The sequence below is a fragment of the Micromesistius poutassou genome, assembly GCF_964030765.1.
Source record: "Micromesistius poutassou genome assembly, chromosome: 8".
Taxonomy (NCBI): Eukaryota; Metazoa; Chordata; class Actinopteri; order Gadiformes; family Gadidae; genus Micromesistius; species Micromesistius poutassou.
Genome location: NC_140278.1, coordinates 19,211,032 through 19,232,523, shown reverse-complemented (window position 1 = coordinate 19,232,523; position 21,492 = coordinate 19,211,032). Strand labels below are relative to the sequence as shown.

The window sequence follows — 21,492 nt, the reverse complement described above, 5'->3', positions numbered from 1 at the left end:
AGAGAGAGAGAAATAGGTGAGGGATGTGGGGGAAAAAACAAGGGAATGAGGAAATGATTGACAAATTGTTCAATAAAGGGTAATGGGCAATAAAGAGGAGGGAGCACATAATGAAGAACACATACCAAGAGAACAGAAAGAAGAGGAATGGAGAGTGAACAAAGGAAAAGAGATTAAAACAAAGGAGGAAGGAAGTAAGAGAATGAACAGAGGAGCAGAAGAAGAAAAGGAGGAAAGCGACGGGAGCAGAGGAGATAGAAGCAGTCGCCGCAGCAGCGGGGGGTGGAGTGAGATTGGAAGAAAAAAACAAGAGAATAAGGAGAATGTAAAAAAAATAAAATACATTTTTAGCGGTTGCTATGTGAACTACGCCGGAGGGCAGGAGGCGAGGAGAGTGTGACTCACTCCGCCATTAGCAAACGTCTGTGTTGGGCTCCTGCAATACTGTTCCTCCTGTCTGCTGTGGAGGCTGGCAGGGAATCAGGCAGCCCCCGGCTGTCCTTCTTTTTAACTCTCTGGCTTTTCCTTTACGATAGCCACATATTGCACTGAGCATATTGTTAACTTCTCCTTTGTGTTTGTCGGGAAGAGTGCCAGCTTTTGGTTTTTTGTTTTTTTTTCCTTTACTGGATTTCTCCAATGTATTGCTCTGGATGTTGGGCCGCCTGTGCTGGAGTACTGCAGACGTTGTGGAACCCAGCGATGCACTGCAGCACAGCCGACTACAGCCCACCGTGTGAGCCGTGGCTCTCTGCAGCCTTCTGTGGGGAGGCAGTCAGACGCCACACAGAAGGCTGTGTGTGCGTTCACCAGGACGGGACGCTTATGGGAGGATTTGCAGAAGTGCTTCTTCTTTTCATTCTCCCGTCTCGCATTAACAAATGCAATAACAAAACCGGTGTTCGAGTGCGTTAGCAGCTGGGTGGTAGTGTAAATGGTAAACGGTCCTCATTTATACAGCGCTTTTATCCAAGGCGCTTTACAGTGTTGACTGACATTCACCCATTCATGCACACATTCACACACCGATGGCGGAGTCAACCACGCAGGGCGACAGCCAGCTCATCTGGAGCAATCAGGGTGAGGCGTCTCGCTCAGGGACGCCACGACACTCAGCTAGGAGGAGCCGGGGATCGAACCAGCAACCTTGCGGTTACCAGCCAACCCGCTCTACCTCCTGAGCTAATGCCGCCCCAGTAGTGTGCGTGTGTGTGTGTGTGTGTGTGTTACCCAGGAGGTGGTGGTTCTTGAGGGCCCAGCAGTAGGCGTAGAAGCACTCCTCCAGAGCTCGGGGGAAGGGGGCCTCCGGGGCTAGGGAGTAGTCCACTGACAGGATGGGGACGCCCAGGTCCTGGGACCAGCTCTTCAGGTAGGGCTGAAAGAGAAAGTCCTTTAAACAGAAGGCTGCAGGTTCCCTTTCTTCTCACAGGGAATGAGGCAGCTGATTCAATAGAGAGAGAAAGTTAATAGAAACAGAGAGCGATGGAGATGAGGAGAAACATCAAAAGAGAGAGAAAGATCATTTATAATCTTCATAATAAGTTGTGAAAGCTACAGATGCTCTCTCAAATGTAATCTGCTGCACATGAATAAGAATAAGAAGTCACCTCCAATAGAAACGCCTGGTTAATAAGTCTCAATCACAACAGGACGCCTGTGGTCACAGCTCCTCTCAGTCCTGGAGGAGTGTTGTAAACGCAGCAACACAATGAGTCGATTTCTCACCTCTGCTCCCAGCGTGCCCTAGCCGTATTCCTTTTTTTTTCTACCTCTTCCTCTTTTTTTGCAACGATGGCTACCCACCAAAGGCAGACAGGTTAAAAGCTTTCTATTCTTATACGCGCCTCTGGGAAGGAACCGCTTGCACTCCACCGCCAGAGCCATGACTTTGAAAAATAAGGAAGAAGGCGAAGACGGTGGATTCAACAAGTGGGCCGTAAATCCTGAGCTGTCTGGTCTGCTACAAAGCTCTCCTCCTCGACGGTCACACATCCACTACCGCATCTCAACTCCCACAGCTCTCGCTCTAGCCAAACACCCTGCTTTTTTTTTTTTTGTTGTTGTTGTTGTTGTTTGTTGCTATGTTGGAGCACAAAATCCCACATTCTGCCAGCTGGGCTCAGGTTACGATGCTTTGTCGACTGTCCGGTACGTCATCGCACAGGGGTCACGCGGTCACCTGCACACCCTCGCTGTGGCATGAGGGTTTGTCTGTGCACGCTTGTGTGGATCAACTCAACTGCCAGAGATTATAAGTATAACTATGAATAAATAAATAAATCAGCCACGGGCGCACCCCACCGGCTCTGCGTGACAGCTTGGCTGCCTGTTAAGTCCACTCTGTCACTATAGATTTCAAGCCACGGGTAACTGTCTGGTGTGCACGTGCAGTGTTCAATTACACGTTGGAGTGAGACAGTGCGTGAGTGGCTTAACGTGTTTATGCTAACTATTTTCCTCTGAAGGGTGTCGTCATGTGACAGAGCCTATAGCCATGCCTGCCAATCAGACTGGGAATCGGCTGACTGATGACAAAAGCACCCAATCACAACACACTGCAGGAGGAATGTGTGAGCAGTGAGCAGGTTGTTTATTTGTTTGGCGATGGCAAGGCCAGTTGATTATAGATGTCTCATAAATCCTTTAAGGTAACCTTGCTCCCCATCATTCAAAATGAAAACGACAGCAACAGGCCATACAATAGCATGTGTTTACCCACATAGTGGTATAGGAATGCCATGGCCAACACATCAACACAGAAATTAATGGGAATTTGACTTCCACTCATCCTCAGACAACCGCAGCAGTTAATCTAGCTCTGCTGGCCAGACAGACAGACAGCCACACACACACACACACACACCCCCACCCACCCACCTCTGGTCACAGCACATCCATTACTGCACCAGGAGGATCGATGAGGCTCAGAGGACAGGAACGCCGTGGGCTCCAGTCCCTTAAGGCTCACTATTCATCTCCTGTCCCAACACCCCCACCCTGGCCCTCCATCCCAACACCACCTTGGCCGTCTACCCTTGCCCACAGGGAGATGGGCCAGGACAGGACAGGGAAGGGAGGACAGGGGTGAAGAGAGACAGGGCAGAGAGAGCGGATTGGCAGAGAGACACGACAAGGAGAGAGACTTTGAAAGGTACTTTCAGGTTAGTGGATGTCCCACAATGCCATGCAACATGCTTGGATTGCTTCAGCAGTGAAAGTACTGTGGCTCGCAGTTTGGCTGTACTCCTGTCTCATGTACACGAGTGTCTGCGAGCTTGTAATGTCAATTATGCCCTTGCACAATCCCCAAAGAAAACAAAAATAGATTGTGTGGTTACCATGGTAACCAGCGATGCTGAAAAAAAAAAAAAAATGTGGACCCGTTGTCTCAAATCATGTCACGTTCTCATAAACACTACCTAATACACTCAGTCCCACATCAGGGACCCAGTTTAAACAGCCTTTTACATTCATTTTTTTAGAAAGTAACAGAAGAAGGAAGAAAGAGCGAGGGAGGGGGAGAGGGGGGGGGGGGGGGTGTTTTTCCTCCACATCACCTACTATTGTATGGTAATTCAACACGACTCTCTCCTCACATAATCCCCTCTCAAACGACTGCTGATTGCTACCCAGTTGCAGATCTGAGACCCAACATCAGAGACGGCCTCATGTGGCTTCATGCCATCTTGCGTCTCTCAGAAAACGGTATGTTATAGCAGCACCCTGACCGCACACAGCTCGGGCCAAAGGCCAGACCGCCTACTACACCACCCACCATGGGGTTGGAAATCCCAGGTTTCAACTAGAGCTCAAGGCCGTTGAAATGAAATGACCAAAAGCATTTGTCATCAGTCGTTGTCATAGGTCACCAAAAATAAATAAATAAGTATTATAATATTATTACAATAAATAAATACAACATCAACCAGGGGAGGGCGATAAGACCTCAGAGCTCAATGAAACACTTCATGTCGAGGAAAAAGATAGGAATAAAAAGACTAAATGAATACTTTAAATGGAGGCCCCATTGCCTGAGGCGTGATGGTCTCACCGGATGTGGCAGCAGAGAAGAGTGAGGGAGGAGGCGAGAAGCCCAAAGCTCCCGGATCAAGTCGAGAGGTGGAGGAGGAGGATGCAGGAGGATTTATTACCTTCTAATTTGCCTAATGGGCTCATTAGGAGCCAGGCGACCGAGCGGGAAGGTGGAGGCTTGAGTCTTCTAACCCCCCCCCCCCCCCCCCGCTCCTCGGCTGACAACAAGTCGTCACTTTAATTACCCAGAGTTCAATTTCAATTAGCTTGAGAAAATACAGTCAGCACTTGATGTATAGGAGATGGGGGGGGGGGGGGGGGGGGCGGCATCAGGAGACATCAGAGGTTGGCATACGAGCCCGACATAAAAAAGCAGCGCCAATGCATAAGTTCCCAGGGTGCTACATTAGTAATATTTTTCAGATATGAAGAACGAGTATGCCCTTTTGGTTCTGAAGAGGAGTGGCACTGGTTAGCCCTTAACTTTTTCATCTCGTCTCCTCCAAATTCCTCCATTTCCTCAAACGCATCCGAATAAAAAAAAAAAAAAACTAAAAACGTTTTAAGATTCTACGAGCGCAATTTGGGAGGTTTTAACTCGGCAATAATCCTCGACACGGATTCCCATCGCCTCCCCTCCTGGGATTGGTTTTGTCATGACACACGACTCGCAATCCCATCGGATTGTCTTACAGAGGCACAAACCCCGACGATTCATCTTGGTTTTTCCCAAAGGGGATCCCGCTGGCAGCCCCTGAGAGACGCGTCGAAGGAGTTTAGGCAGGAAATGATGATGATGGGGAAGGAAGAAAGAGGGTACCTCGTGGGACTTGGAGGTCTGCGCCACAAAGCCCCCACCGTGGAAGTGGATGAGCAGGCACGGGGACGGCGACAGGTGCTTGGTCTTGAGTCCCAGTGACAGGGACATGGCGCCCCCTTCAGAGCGGCTGAGGGACAGCAGCGCCTCGCTGTCCTGGAGAGACCGGGAGACAGAGAGAGTGTTTTAAAATCTTGTTTTGGAATATCTCTTTTGGAGCTTTGACAAATGTATATTGTCCTTGGCCCCACCAATAAAGCTCTTCTAATTGAATAGAGGGACAGCAGAGGAAAAACAGAGAGGGATTTTAATAAGAGAATTACGCATAAGCAATAAGGAGAACGTCAGGGCTACTAAATTAGTTCATGAAATGCAATGAACCCAACTTGAATTAGAGGAAATTAAGGTAAGTTGACTGGAACAGTAAACATACCCTAATTTCCACCAATTCAAGTAGAGAGGGAGGGAAAGAGCAATAGCATGAGAGTCTGTCTGGTGGGGATTCCCGCTGAGGTAAGCTTGTGTTTCGCAACATTAAAACAGCATTGCTGCTTGTTGGACTGAGATCAATGGTTCAGGGTGTATGCTGATAAGAGGCCTGGTTCTGTTCCAGGCTACACGGAGGGGAGAGGGAAAGAAGAGAACTCCAGAGAATTTGAGGGTTGAAAATGTGAAACAAAACCTGACCAGGGAAAGAGCAAGAGAGAAGCAGGGAGGAAGAGAGCAAGAAAGGGTCCATGTGAGGGATTGAGAGAAAGAGAGAGAGGGGTAGAGGCATTGAATACAGGAGGCTGGCTTATCTAAACGCAAGGAGAAATAAAAAGCCCTATTTATGGATCGTTAAAGGCTGATGAAGAGGGGGAGGAAGGAAGGGAGGGAGGGAGGGGCAGCCTTAAGCTTTCATTAGGAACCACTTTGCATTTAACGGCAGGATGTGTCTGACTGCTGCACAGGACAGGTCAAATACAGCAGCCCAGGGAAGACTAGGCCAAACACAGACTATTTTCCAAGGGGGAGAACGTTTGGTTTGTGGCAGAAATGCAAAAAAAGCATGTATATTACACACACAAGTGTGTGTGAGTGAGTGTGATTAGCCATTACAAGCCGTTTTGAAAATGTGCCGCTTCTGACATCACAGGTGGGCGTGCCCACCTAGATGCGTGGTGGATAGATCAGTCTACCCAGTGGACTGTAGCAAACGTTGCTCATCTATCCGTCATACATCTAGGTGGACGCGCCCACGTGTGATGTCAGAAGCGGCACATTTTCTAAACGGCTTGTAATGGCTAATCACACTCACACCTGGTGGTATAATATGTCCCCTTTAAGGAAATATCTTTTCACTTACGTTCTGTGATTGTTAATAGGCTGGACGAATACAAACCTGTCCTAATATTAAACACATATTTATTTACTTTACAAGGACAGGCCAGACGACGACAACACTTCAGAAAGAGATGTCAATGCATGAACAAGAGTATCCAATACCTGCTCAACTAAATCCTCTCGTGTGGTGGATAAACCTAATGCCCTGGGAGCATTAGCTTTATCCATCCCTGGATCTCCAGTTTGTTCTGAACAAGTCTTTCCCTCCACGGGGAATACAAAGAGATCGGCACTGGCTCTTCACATGCCGACGGTCTTGTGTTTTTGGCAAATAACCTGTAGGCCTTGAGAGCCAAGGCTTGACAGTCCGTGACGCTGAAGTATTGCTGAACCAGTTATGTCAGTTTCACCTTTTTTTATGCTAGCGTTTGATAGCACATTCTTGTGACTGATCCCTCAGGGTGAGGTTGTTGTCACGTTGCACTGCAGGTCCCCGATGGTTTGATAATTATTTCCCGTTTCATGTTGAGGGAAAGATAATTGTTGTTTCTTGTTTCACACCAGAGTTCCCTCGGAGCGTTGAATGTCCGTTCAACTGAGAAAGCACTCTTGGAGCGAGATCAAATGAATGATTCCTAACTGATGTTATGATGTAACAACCAACCTTAACCGGTTAAGAGTTTTGTGCGAAAAGAATCCTTACCCTCAGAGAATAGCTTTTGAAACTTAATAAACACACTTTTAATAGAGAAGTGTAACATAAAAGTCTACGGGGGTAAAATAAAACCAGTGCACAGAAGATGATAAAAGAAAGCAGTGGCAAACAGAAAAGGTGTGATCCCTGATGCGAAAGTATAAAGTGTAGTAGTATCTGTTTGGATTACCTGTCCTTCACGGAGGTCGTAGGAGATGAGCCTCATCTGGACAGGGGCTGGGCCAATGTGAGCCGAAGGCGCAGCTATGTTCACCAAGACCTTCGGGTTGGCTACCAGCGGGAGGTCAAAGGGCACGGGTGGCACAGAGAGGGCTCGGTTAACCTTGACCGTCGTCGAGGTCATGCTGGCTAGACTCTGGAGATGGGAGCAAGAGAGAGGGGAGGGATACAAATAAGGATTGAAGGACTGAACGAGCCAACCAACCTTTTTTTGGAATACATTTCAATACTTATATATATATGTTTACTTATATACTTTATTTCACAAAATGGTATCCCGAAGGAATGAGGTCTCTGCGTTAACCAATCACTAGCAGCACTGGGAGCACTAGGCAGCCAGGGGCCAGCTCTAGGTCTTCTGCCTGGTGCCTAGGTCGAGGGCACCGGCAGGGGTATTAACCTATCATGGACGTATGGTTTGGTGTGGGAGGAAACCGGAACAAACACACATTTGTTCACTCTATTATTTTTAACTGCCTTCAGGGCAAGAGAGGTGGAGTGTCTCTCTCTCCCTCTCCCTCTTTTAATATGAATTATAGATCTGCTCACCTTTACTGTGCAGTTGGTGCATATCACAGCGGAGTACCCCCGGTGTGTGTGTGTGTGTGTGTGTGTGTGTGTGTGTGTGTGTGTGTGTGTGTGTGTGTGTGTGTGTGTGTGTGTGTGTGTGTGTGTGTGTGAACGTGTGTGTCAACTCACCGACAGCACCTCTGTCTCTGTGATGTTCCAGAAGGACTTCCAGAAGTGCACGTCCAGGTTCTGTGTGATGCGCTCGAACTCGGCCCCCCGGAACTCGGGGTCGATGGCGTACTTCCCTGAGGTGAATAACGAGCTGGCTGCTACGCCTGAGGGGCGAGACGGAGAGAGAGAGAGAGAGAGCGAGAGAGAGAGGAGAAGTCAGGGCAAGGGTCAATGTGAGGAAACGGGCCAGTCGGCCAGGGAATGAACACTCTTTCACCACGTGCATGTGCACACACACACACACACATGCACACGCACACGCACACACACACACACACACAGATAAATAAATTAAAGGTTGCTGGCCAAAAGGGCGGAGGGAGCGTTTGCGTAGAGAGTGGTCGATCAGGGATGGAGGAAGGGGTAGAGGGAGGCCACGAGCTAAAGTAATACTAGTCAATAAGTAGCAGAAGATCTCAGGAGGTTTGGACGAATGGAAGACCAGATGGAATGATAATAAATAAAAAATAAACATGAAAGTAGAGCAGGAAAGAGAAGGACCAGAGTTGGTGAAAGACAGATGGCTAGTGACTGGTGAGAGAGGAAGAGAGAGATGTGATGATGGAGAAAACAACAACTATCCAGTGTTGCTTCATACGTGGGGAGGAGGGAAAACTGAAAGAGAGAGACTGAAAGAAAGAGAAAGAGAGAGACCAGCTCAGCTGTCATCAAGCCTGTCAGATGAGATCAATTGCATTGGAGATTCAATCTTCGCTCACGGCACTGAAACGTTTACTGATTTATCCATCAGCTAATTGCCACTAAATAGCTTACTTGAAATTCGATTAGCTGAAACAGAGGCCCTGCAGATTCAACTGCCAATCTGAAATACAGCTGGGTTTTACCACTAATCTGTTTCCAACTATTGTCCAGGACAACTATGGTGGGGATGGTCAGGACTGCAGACATCAGAAATGATGTCTGCTGCAATAAGGAGAAAAGATGTCTTTCTCCTTATTTCACCGTGGGCCAGAGGCATCGCAATTTCGATTCCTCTATTTGTCTGGGACATATTTTGGAATTGACAATAAAGCTGACTTTGACTATGACATAGCTTAAGAGCACGGGTACTACTACTTGGTTATCTTGCAGACCCTTAGGTCCAAAGTGACGTGCAGTGATTGCGGCCACATCCTGAAGGAGCAGGTAGGGGCGAGGGCATCCTGCTCAAGACGGTCTATAGGTCGGATTCAGACGTTGGCGATCAAACCCAGTCCCTTCGGTGGAGAGTCAAACACCATAGCCACTACACCATCCTGTATCCCATACAGATTGCCTCATCAGCTGAGGGCCTACCTATCCCTCAGCGCTGCTTGTGAAACCGTTCAGGATAGGGAAGCAGAGGGAAAGGGGAGAGCGACACACCCTGGTTCTACACACATCTTCAATGTGTCTGTCTATTCACAGCAGAGAAGCGGGGGTCCACTCACCATAAGGTGCAATACTTCCTGCCTCCACTGTGGTGCAGCAAAGGGCACAGGTTACAGCAAGAGTTGATTTGTTTTAGTTTGCACTCACTCTGTGTGTGTGTGTGTGTGTGTGTGGGCGCGTGTGCGTGTGTGGACTCTTCTTGAGACTCAATATTTAAGCATGTATGTACGAGAGTGTGTTTGAGCGAAAGCGTGTGTTCTTCAATATCTGACGTGCGTTCAAAACATTGTTAAATATGCATGTGAGTACATCAGCCAAGGCCCCACGGGACTCCCCGGCAGATGAAAGAGCATCTCCAAGCCAAACCCACATCAAAACAGGTACACAATCAATGGCTTAGCCCTGTGTGTATGCGTGGTACAGGAATAACCAATGAGGGAGCAGGGAAGGGAGGACAAGATGCCGTCAGCGGCCATGGTGGACTTCACTGACCTATTCCCGACTGGTGTCGTTTGTAGTTCTCTCCGAACGCCACCAGGCCGATGGCGATGGTCTGCAGACAGGGCCGGATGGCCGGGGTGAACTGGAGAGAGCGGGGAGAGAGGCTCAGGCTCAAAAGCCTTTATGAATTTACAAACAAAAAACACCACTTTAATGACCACAACATTAATAAGCCAAAACCCCTTGCAGTGGATTTTAATAATCCTGCCTTGGATTAGTGAATTACCATATCATGTTATAATGAATCTCTTGGTTCAAAAATTCTGTTAGATTTAGAGAGATGGCCTGCATAAGAGAGACGGACTAAGACAATTTGAGTTCCAAAAAGTTAAGAGAAATATAGAGCAATAAATACTAATCTGATGAGCAACAACAAAAACAACTCATCATTAGAGTATTCTCTTTGGTCCTCTCTCAACAAATCCAATTAGTGGATAATCCCCGCCTCCCACACCTCTGCTCCTCATATTAGGTGTTTCTGTCAATCACGTTGAAAACTATTTAGTCATTCAGCTTTTATCCAAAGCGGGTACAGTTATTAAGAGAAGGTAGAGGGAAGGCGTCTGTGGGAACCCAGTACCTTTCTGCAGAGTCCAATAACCATGGCCTTACAATCTAACCCTGACCCCAGTACCTTACTGCAGAGTCTAACAAACCCGGCCTTACAATCTAACCCTGACCCCAGTACCTTACTGCAGAGTCTAACAAACCCGGCCTTACAATCTAACCCTGACCCCAGTACCTTACTGCAGAGCCTAACAACCATGGCCTTACAATCTAACCCTGACCCCAGTACCTTTCTACAGTCAGTCCATTAGCCTAGCCACTAGGGGTTAAACCTTTCAGGTGGGTAATAATAATTAGGTTTGTTTCACAGTTTTTGGGAAAGAGGGAAGAGATTCTACAATTTTACTGTCACGGCTAAAACATGTTTCACTTTAATTGCTGAAAAGGGGTACTTTATAATGTAACGTTCACTTGTTAGTTGCTGTAAATGCTGTAAAAAACGCCCAAGCCATTAGTGGTTTCCTTGTACCGGTCTGAGTTGGTTGAACAATGAGAGTGAAGCCCTTAGGGAGAGTGATGGTTGTCGTAAAGGTTCAACCCCCAGGGGCTTTGCTCCCCTTGTGCTGGCTCCACTTATATTTGGAAGATGTTGCAATAAAAACATGTTGTGATTCTGCTGTTATCACGCACATCTCGGACAGTTGTTTATTTATCCATCACTGATTCGTTGTTGGTTCAGGACTGGTCGTGCTTCCACTTTTGTTGCCTTTGCGTTAGTTATCGATTCTCTACCTTTATGTCCCCCACTGACCAGTGGCCACCGTCCTCATTGCAACTTTCTGTGTCTATAGTAGTAAAATAAAGTCCCACTTCTATGAAGTATCACTGTTTTTAATAATTTGATTATGTCCACAAAACAGGCCCTTTTTGTTCTCTCTGCCGTACTGTGTTTCCAATCAGTCCAGAAACGTGCACGTTTTGCATGACTCCAATTCGGTCTGTTTTTAGGACGGGAAATGTTATACCCCTACTATCCACTACACACTATGCTCCCTCCCTCCCAACCGACCCAAACCACAGCCCCTCCACACACACACACACACACACACACACACACACACACACACACACACACACACACACACACACACACACACACACACACACACACACACACACACACACACACACACACACACACACACACACACACACACACACCTGGAATCCCAGGCAGCGGCCGTAGAAGCAGCCCTTGTGCATGGAGGCGTACTCCCGCACAAAGCTCTGGCTGAGGCCGCTCTCTTCGTGGAGGAAGAGGTTGCCGTAGCTGTTGTCGTGCAACAGCCGCTGGGCCAGGTAGAGCAGGGCGCGAAGCTGGCACAGGGCACTGCAGTAGGCCTCCATCTCCCCCGCGTTGTGCGCCGCTCGGAAGAAGATGCTGCGTCGGTTGGCGCTGATGTAGTGCCCCTTGTGGATGATGTGGAGAATGCAGCAGCGCACCACCTTTGAGGAGAATGGGCGGGGGTGGAAGAGACACACAAGAGACAGAGACAGAGACACAGAAGCAGGGTTGAAAATGAACAACTGCCACGAGGCAATATCAGGGAAACATAAAAAAAAATAAAAAAAACATGAACCATGACTGTCGAGAAATGATAATATTACAGATGGAAGAAACACACACGGACCAAAAATGCATGTTACATATCTGCGTTGTAGGGATATAACGATACGCGTACTCGTACGAGTCTAACGGTTCGATGCATGTTTCATTTCGGTACGTACCGGAAAAATTCTATATATATAATTATTATTTTAATTTTTCTTTAATTAAGTTTTTATTTATTATCACACACTCTGAGTGTCTTGTCTTGTCCTGATGTTTTGTGTTGAGGACCACAATGGAAATAAGTCCTGGACTTGATTGTGCTTTTATCCTCAATTGTATTTGATGTCTTTCCATTTGTGTAAGGCATTAGTTTGATACAGTTTAATAAATCAAAATCAAATTGGTTAATAAAAATAAAACAATAAAAACTGCTGTACCGAAAAAACACACCGAACCGTGACTTAAAAACGTAGTACATACCGAATCGTGACTTTTGTGTATCGTTACACCCCTACTGCATTGAGATGTATTTCAATGCAGATTAATTGTTCAATGAATTGTGTTAAAGAGCCATTGAACCCAAAACCGTTTTTATTTTTGCTTTAAACGTGGTAATATTTGTTCTATGTATTATATGTATAAATCTCATATGGTTCGAATTCCAGCTGGAACAGCGTGTTCACTGGTGCTTTGATAAAGCAATATGTTTAATTCAAGTCTCTCTTATTTTAGGTTAATCTGAGGTTATTTTAGCTTTTACATCAAATGGAAATGCAGTTCAGGCAAAGAGGAACAAAGAAATGCAAATAGAATTATTATAAAATAGCCAAAGCGGTGGTCTGCGGTCAAACGATGAGTGCAGTAATGCTTGACAACAGGAAGACCGGACGGTTGTTGTGAGCTTGTGTCAAACTACACCGCAGTAACAAGCTGATGCCCTGTGGACGTGTTGGGTTTGAGAGCAGCACTTTATGTAATGATTAACATGTGGCCCGTTCACTAGATTTCTAGGAGTTGCTACAGCTAAGGAAAGCCTTTTATGGTCATAAATAACCGAAACAAACAGAGGAGGTGTGTGAGGGAGTACTTTATCTCTAAGAAATACCTCTATCTTGATGTTTCAAAAGAATCAACCTTCAAACAAAGCCAGATATCAAGGTATGGTATGGATTGTATGCGTTTTCTCAGTAGAGGAAACGTTTTCTCAGTAGGCAAACGTATTGCCTACTGTACATGAAGACATGCGCGCGCACACCCACACGATAAATGTGTGTGTTCAGATGAAGTAGGGAAAACGACCAATGTACTTATGGTAAGTCGCTTTGGATAAAATCGCCTGCTAAATACCCTAAATGTAAAATGCAAATGTAAAACTGTGCTTCACACGCACCTGCACACGCATCAATAAAGTGATTGTTCAGAAAACTGTTGCATACAGAGCTTCTTGGCCCATTAAACAACACATTCAGGGGTCCCCACAGCGGCCTATAGGCGCTAAGTCGGTAACTTAGGCTAAGTTACCGACTGCCTCTACAAACAAATTAACTTAAGCACAAAGGCTGCGAAAAAAAGACATGACGACGATGGCAATGTTTATTCAACGTCTGTTCATTTCAGCGTCTGCTTTCAATCAGATGGTGAATACAGGCGACTCTTATCCTAAAACAATAAGCATACTGTAGTATAGCCCGATGTAATTCACTGTACCTCATAGACTACATCTATGAAATAAACCGGCGGATGGCGTCCCTTGAGATCTCCGTTCTGGCTTATTACGCATGTTATTTACAACCAATTCAACCATTCATTCTCAAATATTGACAAAACCCCTATTGATGAAGAGCATACAGAAGCGTCTGACTGAAAAATACATGTGATGCGAGTCCGTGTACAGAACAAATGCGGGACAATTCAGTTAAACAGAACAGCGGAAATGCACTAGCCATGGATAATAAATTGCACCAATGCGAGCGGGTGTGTGCGTAATCCGTGCCTGATGTGATCCAGGTTTTTTTGACATAGAAACTCAAGCAGGGAGGGTGTTTCTTCTTCACGTGTTTTTTTCTTTTTAACCCACGCTTGTTTGATAGAGAATTTGGGTGAAGGAACGTCTCAGACGATTTGACCGATCAGATGTTATGGTACAGTCACGCGCGATCGCTTGGCTCTTTTTCAAAAGAACTTCCCCTTCACTGAACTATTACACATATTCTGACCTATCTTGACGTAAATAACGCGGTCTGAGAGAGCAGGGACGCATAACGTCTGTCTGTCTGTCTGTCTGTCTGTCTGTCTGTCTGTCTGTCTGTCTGTCTGTCTGTCTGTCTGTCTGTCTGTCTGTCTGTCTGTCTGTCTGTCTGTCTGTCTGTCTGTCTGTCTGTCTGTCTGTCTGTCTGTCTGTCTGTCTGTCTGTCTGTCTGTCACACACACACACACACACACACACACACACACACACACACACACACACACACACACACACACACACACACACACACACACACACACACACACACACACACACACACACACACACACACCCTCACCTTGACCAGGGAGCGGTATCCATTGGCGGGTATGTGCGGGTCGAAGTCAAAGTGGTGGTAGACGGAGGCGAAGCCGTGGATGACGGGCTCCAGGCCCAGAGCGTGCTCCTGGATGAGGGTCATGGAGTCCACCAGCCTGCGGGCCGCATCCCCCTGGGACCCCTTGGCGCCGCCCGAGAAGAAGGTGACGTTCTCCTCGCACACCGTGTGGACCATCGCGAAAATCGCCCTGGTGTCCATCACTGGACAGAGAGACAAATGTTGCCGTTTTACGAGTTCATGCGTTGTACATACATTGGGTCATAAGAGACATAGGAGGAGCTACAGTGGCCTGTACAAGTGGCTCTGCCAGATGCCACTCGATTCTACACACTACACCTTCATGGGTTGTGTGTTTAGGGATACCTGGAGATTGTGGTCTGACCACAGAACACTACAGCTGGGCGTCACACAGCCTGGCACTGCTAGACTATCCTGCGAGAATGCCAGAGGAGCAAGTGCTTCATTAATCCCACTCGGGAACTTTGAGATGTGACGGACATAGTTAATTAGCTCATGTTTTTGACACACACGCGCATGTTAATTCGGCCTCTGCACATCTGAGCCGTTTTCGCTAAAGCCCTGTGCCACAAAAAGTAAATTCCACAACCGGTGGAGATTAACCATCTTGCTCAAGGGCACATCGGAAGGATGCGTTTCCTTCCCCCCACAAGGCTCTTTCTAGCTGGGCCCCCGCCATTCAAACTGTCTCCATCTCTCTTTTTTATGACCCCTGGTAGCTCCAAACATCTATCGCTATGACAAGAAAAGTAAGCTTTCTTGTACATTTCTTTGCGGTTTTACTGCTCGCTCTTAGGCTGTGATTTCCCCATGGAGCCCAGAGCAGGCCGGTAATATTCAGCACCACCCCCGGCCCCACATTGGTAATCAGCAGACACTGTACAACGCAGGGGTATCATTTGCTGCATCCCACCCCCCTACCCCCCCAAAATAAACTTCTTCTGCTTCTAATAACTAATCCATGCCCATAGCCCCGGCCCACGGCAGTGCATCGATCGGAAACTTGTTAAGCAAGCGCTGAAGTTAAATGATGTAAATCTGGCAGCTTAACCGCACAAGAAAATCCACCGAGATCCAGACAGAAACACGTGGAGCAGGAGAGAGGGGGGGGGCTTTGCTTGGCACACACACTCAGCGGTTAACCAAACCAGATTAGTTTGGAGAACACATTGCCAAACACACACACTTTCATCACACAAATTGCTTACACTGTACTGTTAAGATCCGCCTGGGAGTGTGAGTGAGTGAGTGAGTGAGTGAGTGAGTGAGTGAGTGAGTGAGTGAGTGTTAACAAGCTCGCTTCTTAATTGCTCCCCATGTAACATGACAACACACCCAGCCTCAACTCCCGGCTGGCGGCCCCTCTTGGTGTAGTGTGAGCAGGAGCCGAGACACCGGAGAGCGTTTCCATAACAGACACCCAGGGCAGGGTGGCCACGTAGCCGGATAGGGTGACCGGTACAAGGAAAGCTGGTGGATTATAGAGGAACAGCTATGTAGCGGCAGGTCCAGAACCTGTCCGCTATCTACCACTCAAGCATCCTTAAGCAAGACGCCTCCAGTGCAAGCCCTACCAGCGCACCGGTCATGCCATGCGTCAACAGCATTAAAACATCTGCTGAAAGGTGAATCGTGTGAGTAACGATGTTTACACATATTGGCAGCACTTTGGTGGTGGTAAGAAAGCCTGGGCTGCCAGGAGTCATAGTGAGAGAAGTTTGGATTCGGGCCCAGTCTCACGTTCTGGCAGGGGAATGTGGTGTTTCTAACATTACAAAACAAACATATTATATAAAATAAATAAACACATTATGACATGGAAATACAATACGAGTATTTCATGTTTGAGAGTGAGGACAGGTGAGACGTTGTTCGGTTCGGTCCAAAAGGAAGACGAATCCCACGCTGCTTCTAGCTAATTATATACCCACAAACGCGCTCAGGCACACACACACACACACACACACACACACACACACACACACACACACACACACACACACACACACACACACACACACACACACACACACACACACACACACACACACACACACACACACACCACAATGGTGTTAGACCTGAGTCCTTTCTCCATCATTGGTTGCTCAACTGTCTGGTTAAGTTGAGCTTTTCTGGTTGAGGTGGTTGAATTTTTCTGGAGGCCATTTCTCCACTGAACATTGTTCAGATTCCTCCAGTGTTTGATCAGTTACACAACCTATGTTTTTAGGGTAGGCCAAACTTTTTTCCCAAAAAGAAAATATGAATACAAATACGAATAAAGGATAACATTAGAATATATTAGGAAATTCATGGTCAATAATACAGCCATCACATAATTCATTCTACTCCTCATATAAATCTTATCACATCTAACTTATATCATCCAGACAAAAAAAAGTCATATTGCTAATATGACGACATGAATCCCTCCCCCCACCGTCACATGCTAAAGTTGTGTGCTTGCTTTCCATCTTTGGGCTATTTCTGCACGCCGTCTATATTAAGCTTGGGAAATAGAGACCAGGCCAGTGAGTTCTACCGTGGACACCACCAGGAGGCCAGAGGCAAATGTCCCAAAACATTTGGGCCTGTACTACCCCCAGGGAGATAGCGATCAAGAGAGTAGATATACACAAGTAGCCATTAAAATGGAGGAAATGGTCTGATTTGGAAATGGATGCCATATAAAATAACACTTAAAAAGGTGCAGTGTGTAGAATTTAGGGGCATCTATCAGAACTAGTTGAAGAGAGCTGGATGACATCATGTTTAAAAAAAATGTAGGCATTCATTTACCTTACTTAACATATACCTGATGCAAATAGATTCATGGCTTTAATAAGCACGTTTGTGCAGAGCAGAGCGGAATAGGACCTCAGACATAGTTCTCTTGGAAGAATAGTCTTCTATGAAGAGGACTTCCTTCCAAGGGAGCCTGGAAAGAGAATATATATATATGCACAAACATGGACACCAGTCTGTCCGATGTTTAGAAACAGGAACATATACATTTATTTGGCATCTTCGTTCCCTGAACAGGTTATGTTGGTTAAACAGAAAAAGACCAGGCCAGGAGAAGACCCAGGGGGCCTAGCTCAGGATTAATACAGACAGTACACACAATCGCATCCTACAAAGAGAGAAACACTAAATCCGCCCACTGGTGCACAAGGGGGCCTTTAGTCTCTTCTAGTATCCACCACGATTCAACACAGTTGGAAATACCATGCAAAATCTGCCCCGAATTTAAAGGAAAAAGACATCTGTTAATTGGAACATGGGCAATAGTCACTTGGCTGGGATGAGCCAATGGGGGAGATGCTGACATGACCTGTTCATGTCAGCATCTCCCCCATTGGCTCATCCCAGCAGGACCCTGCATGCAGCCTGGATCAACCAGAGCTGCTGCCGAAGCAAGATCCAGAGATACACTTCAACTTGCACACTTCAACTTCACTTAACGAAGGGTCAACATGGTGTGTAACAGATGCATGCAGAACAGCAAGGGCCAGCCAGCATAGTGCGAGCTCCTACCGCTAAGCCTCTACATTGTGGGCTGCTACCAGCATCACTTGAAGCATGTACTGCTAACCTTTGCTCTGAATAGAGACACTGATGTGCATGAAATGAAGGCCGGCGGAGTAAGGAAATACAGTGTTGGGCTTACAGTAAGGTTGGTCATCATGTGACGCTCATTAAAACCCAAGGCCTTTGTAGACCGGGAAGACAACGCCACACTGATGCTGCCACAGCGCCCACGGCTCAACTAAACAGGCCAGAAAGATCACACTGTGTGCTACGAGCATGGCAACAGTCAGCAGACCACGCACACACACACACACACACGTCCTAGTAAAGTGATGTGAATACAGCTATAGTATATACAGCTATATACAGCTAAAGCATCAACATGCACACAAATTACTTTATCTCTATTATTTTATCTATTTTTTTCTATTATATTTTAGTTGAAAGCACATTACACACATGAATGACTATTCATGTGTGTGTGTGTCTTGGCACCTAGACACTAAAGGAGAACTAACTACGGTAAGTGTGCAGGGTACAATTTAATAAAAATACAAATAAGAATTTGTTTACCGGCATCCAAGTTTATCCGAGTCTCTTCTCTTCCAGAGCAACAATGAGAGCATGAGGGGAAAAAGAGAACGAGAATGAGGAGAGGGGGGAGGGAGGGAGGGGGGGTGGCGGTGAGAGAGGAAAGGAGACAGGCCACTGTGATTGGCTCTCTCGCTGTCATAGCCGCTTCTGTGTAAATCATGTGCGGGATACGGGGGGCGGGGGGGGAGAGTCCCCCTTCACCTCAGCTGTTTGTTTACGTTGACAGTGGGACAATGTGGGACGAGAAAATAGTGTGCGTGTCTGTGTTGTGTGTCCTTGTGCCTCTGTACACACAACATATGAAGCCTTGACAACTAGAACACAGAGATCTCTTTTTTTCCAGGCTGGTCAGGCCGACTGCAGAGGTCCCACTCCTAGAGACTTTGTGTCTCTGTGTGTCTGTCTGTCCGACATTTCTGACCTACCTTCCCCATCCTTATCTTCCCTCCTATTGGCTGCAGCACTTGGAACACCCAGTGACCTCCTGCCCACTTGGCAGCAGCCAGGAAGCTGCTGCTGTAAAAACCATGGCGGTGATTATGGCCGTATGCTGTTTTAATTAGGATTTAATACTCCATTAGCCATCTGGCTTTGATCCGTTTCTGTATGAGTCATATACATTTATAAACTCAGAAACTTCTAGAAGAAGTGTTTTTGGGGAAAACATTGATAAAAATAGATATAGTGATATCAGGCACAATATCAGATATTAGACATACAGGGTGGAAATTAGCACCTGCAGAATGCATAATACATAACATTGATGTACCATTCTAAAAAGGGTGTATATTACAATATGGGTAATGTGCAAGAAAATGTAGTTTAATTGGGGACTTAATAATGATATCATAAAAGTTATGAACAGTAATATGGACAAATTAAGGCATAATAAAGTTTGATGGGGATATTATTGAAGATATAGAATTGCTTTAGAGACAATCCAAAAATAATTGAAAGAGATATTGTTAAGAGTTCACGGCCAAAAATATCAATATTCACGCTCCAAATCATGCTGAATAGTGAACTTGAACCTGGAAACTTGAACTTGGCCAAATGACAGTGAATATTCACACCAAATGAATTGTATGTGCAATGTGCCACTTGCTATAGTGTCAGACCCCTGATTGGCTCCAGTGTTATTTTCTACCAAATGACCCAGAAACCACTCCCTTCAATATACAGTATGGAATAATAATGATAAAAGTGTCAGGCCTAGCTGTGGAACCGTGGAGGTGGGGGTGTCACATCCAAGTGAGGGGGTAGGTGTTGACCCTTGTTCCACTCACACATCCTCTATTTAAACATGCCCGAAGCGAACAACAGGAAGTCAGTAAAAATAGGCCACCACTGCCCTTTGCATTACACTTTGAGTCTGCTGTACGTAAAAACAACAACATGCCTAATTAACCCTATATGCTGCTTAATGACATGTTGTGCATCTCAATACTACTTGTATTCACTTAGGAGGGATAGTGTCTAATAAACAGTTAAATAGGTACTAACGGCAACATAGTCCTCATCATTGCCCTTCAAGTAATCAATGGTATGTTATTTGGAAAAGTGTGCGTAAAAAGGAGTTTATAAATCAGAAATAAGGCACAAACACACCACAGTGAGCCATATATGTATGACAGGGCTATGAGAATTGTAAAGCACTAGCTAAAGATGATGATACATTATTTGTATGTTGTTTCAGAGAGTACTTCAGACACTGAGCTGATCAAAGCACAAAGTAGAGCAACAGAGAAGCTATTGTACAATAGTAAACAATAGCTAGTAGCCTAGTGTCCAATGAGCCACTACAGAGTATACCAATCGGACTCATCGTACTGAAAACACTGACCTGATTTATTTGGACAGGCAAGCAGTGCAAATGTCAATGTCAAGTAAACATCCACTTTAATAATATCGCTTACAGAAATTAGTATTAATGGATTGATATGATGTAAACAGCAGCCACTGAGCATGAGACGTTATTTAAATAATGATTATATAATATATGAGGGTGTACTGTTATTAAGGTTATAAGGTATATGTTAGGAACGTTACATTTCCGCTGCAAACTGATACAGCGCGTCAGGCTGACAAACACGGACGTCACGGCAACAGAAACATACATGTGAAGTTGACACATGACAAAAAAAGTCATAGTTGTCCTTATCTCTATTAAATACTAATGCCAGCCTCCACTGCATCAAATAAAAAACAGAAGCAGTGAGTTGAGAGACGAGACATATCTCTTCAAAGCTTTAGCTAGCTGCTTAGACTGAGAAAGGATCCTGATGAATTACGTTATCCCGGTTTAGTGCACCGCCATTTCCGTTCTCTTAACCCCCGGGTTGTGTACTCATGTTGCCAATCCGTGAACGCATTATAAAAACATGACAAAACAACAAAGACAGGTTGAGTAATTAATACGTTTTACCGACATTTTGGACAAAGCAATAACCGAAGCATGAGACGGAAACGTTTATCCCTCGCCGCTAAACCCATGTCAATGAAAGTCCCGCCCTGTCACTTATAACGCTGATTTGGAGCATCCCGCTGCGGGCGTTCCGTCGTGAAATCAGAACGCCTGAGAACGAGACGGCCACATTAGCTAGCGGCATATGACAGCTCCATAGAGTCACATGCAATGTTCAAAGCCTTTGAGGTAGAAACAATTATAACCTAAGCAATACGGCGACGAAGACCTGTGTCGCGTTGTAGCTTACCAACTGGCCCTTCTTTATGCTTGGACGAGCGTCTTCCATTCACACCTTTTTCAACTCCGCTTCCTTTCTTTTTGACCGACGCCATCTTCACTCGCACCGTGTTTACGCGCCGCCTCGAAACATCTTTTCTACACGCCCTACCTGGTGCCGTAGTCACGCCCACGCCACACAGCCGTCCAGTCAGCGACCAGCGGCACACACAG

At 46.1% G+C, this 21,492-nt stretch overlaps 1 protein-coding gene across 2 annotated transcripts; it reads right to left on the bottom strand.

Moving 5' to 3' along the window:
- Positions 1 to 224: 224 nt before the first annotated feature.
- lipeb (lipase, hormone-sensitive b) lies at positions 225 to 21,394 on the bottom strand. Of its 2 annotated transcripts, XM_084472032.1 has the most exons (8): positions 21,290 to 21,394; positions 14,388 to 14,629; positions 11,451 to 11,735; positions 9,714 to 9,804; positions 7,809 to 7,954; positions 7,060 to 7,245; positions 4,853 to 5,005; positions 225 to 1,375 (listed from the first exon to the last, which is right to left on the bottom strand). In XM_084472032.1, exons 1-8 carry the CDS (start codon positions 21,372 to 21,374, stop codon positions 1,154 to 1,156), a joined length of 1,410 nt encoding a protein of 469 aa, XP_084328158.1. In that variant the 5' UTR covers positions 21,375 to 21,394; the 3' UTR covers positions 225 to 1,153. The 2 variants fall into 2 exon arrangements, with proteins under 2 accessions (XP_084328158.1, XP_084328157.1); XM_084472031.1 differs by having other exon boundaries at positions 1,236 to 5,005.
- Between the last annotated feature and the right edge of the window lie 98 nt (positions 21,395 to 21,492).

Coding starts and splice junctions, on each gene's coding strand:
- lipeb (XM_084472031.1), bottom strand. CDS start 21,374: ATGGCGTCGGTCAAAAAGAAAGGAAGCGGAGTTGAAAAAGGTGTGAAT. Junction 11,736..14,387: donor GATACCGCTCCCTGGTCAAG/GTGAGGGTGTGT, acceptor TTCTCCTCAAAG/GTGGTGCGCTGCTGCATTCT. Junction 7,955..9,713: donor ACGACACCAGTCGGGAATAG/GTCAGTGAAGTC, acceptor CTCGCCCCTCAG/GCGTAGCAGCCAGCTCGTTA.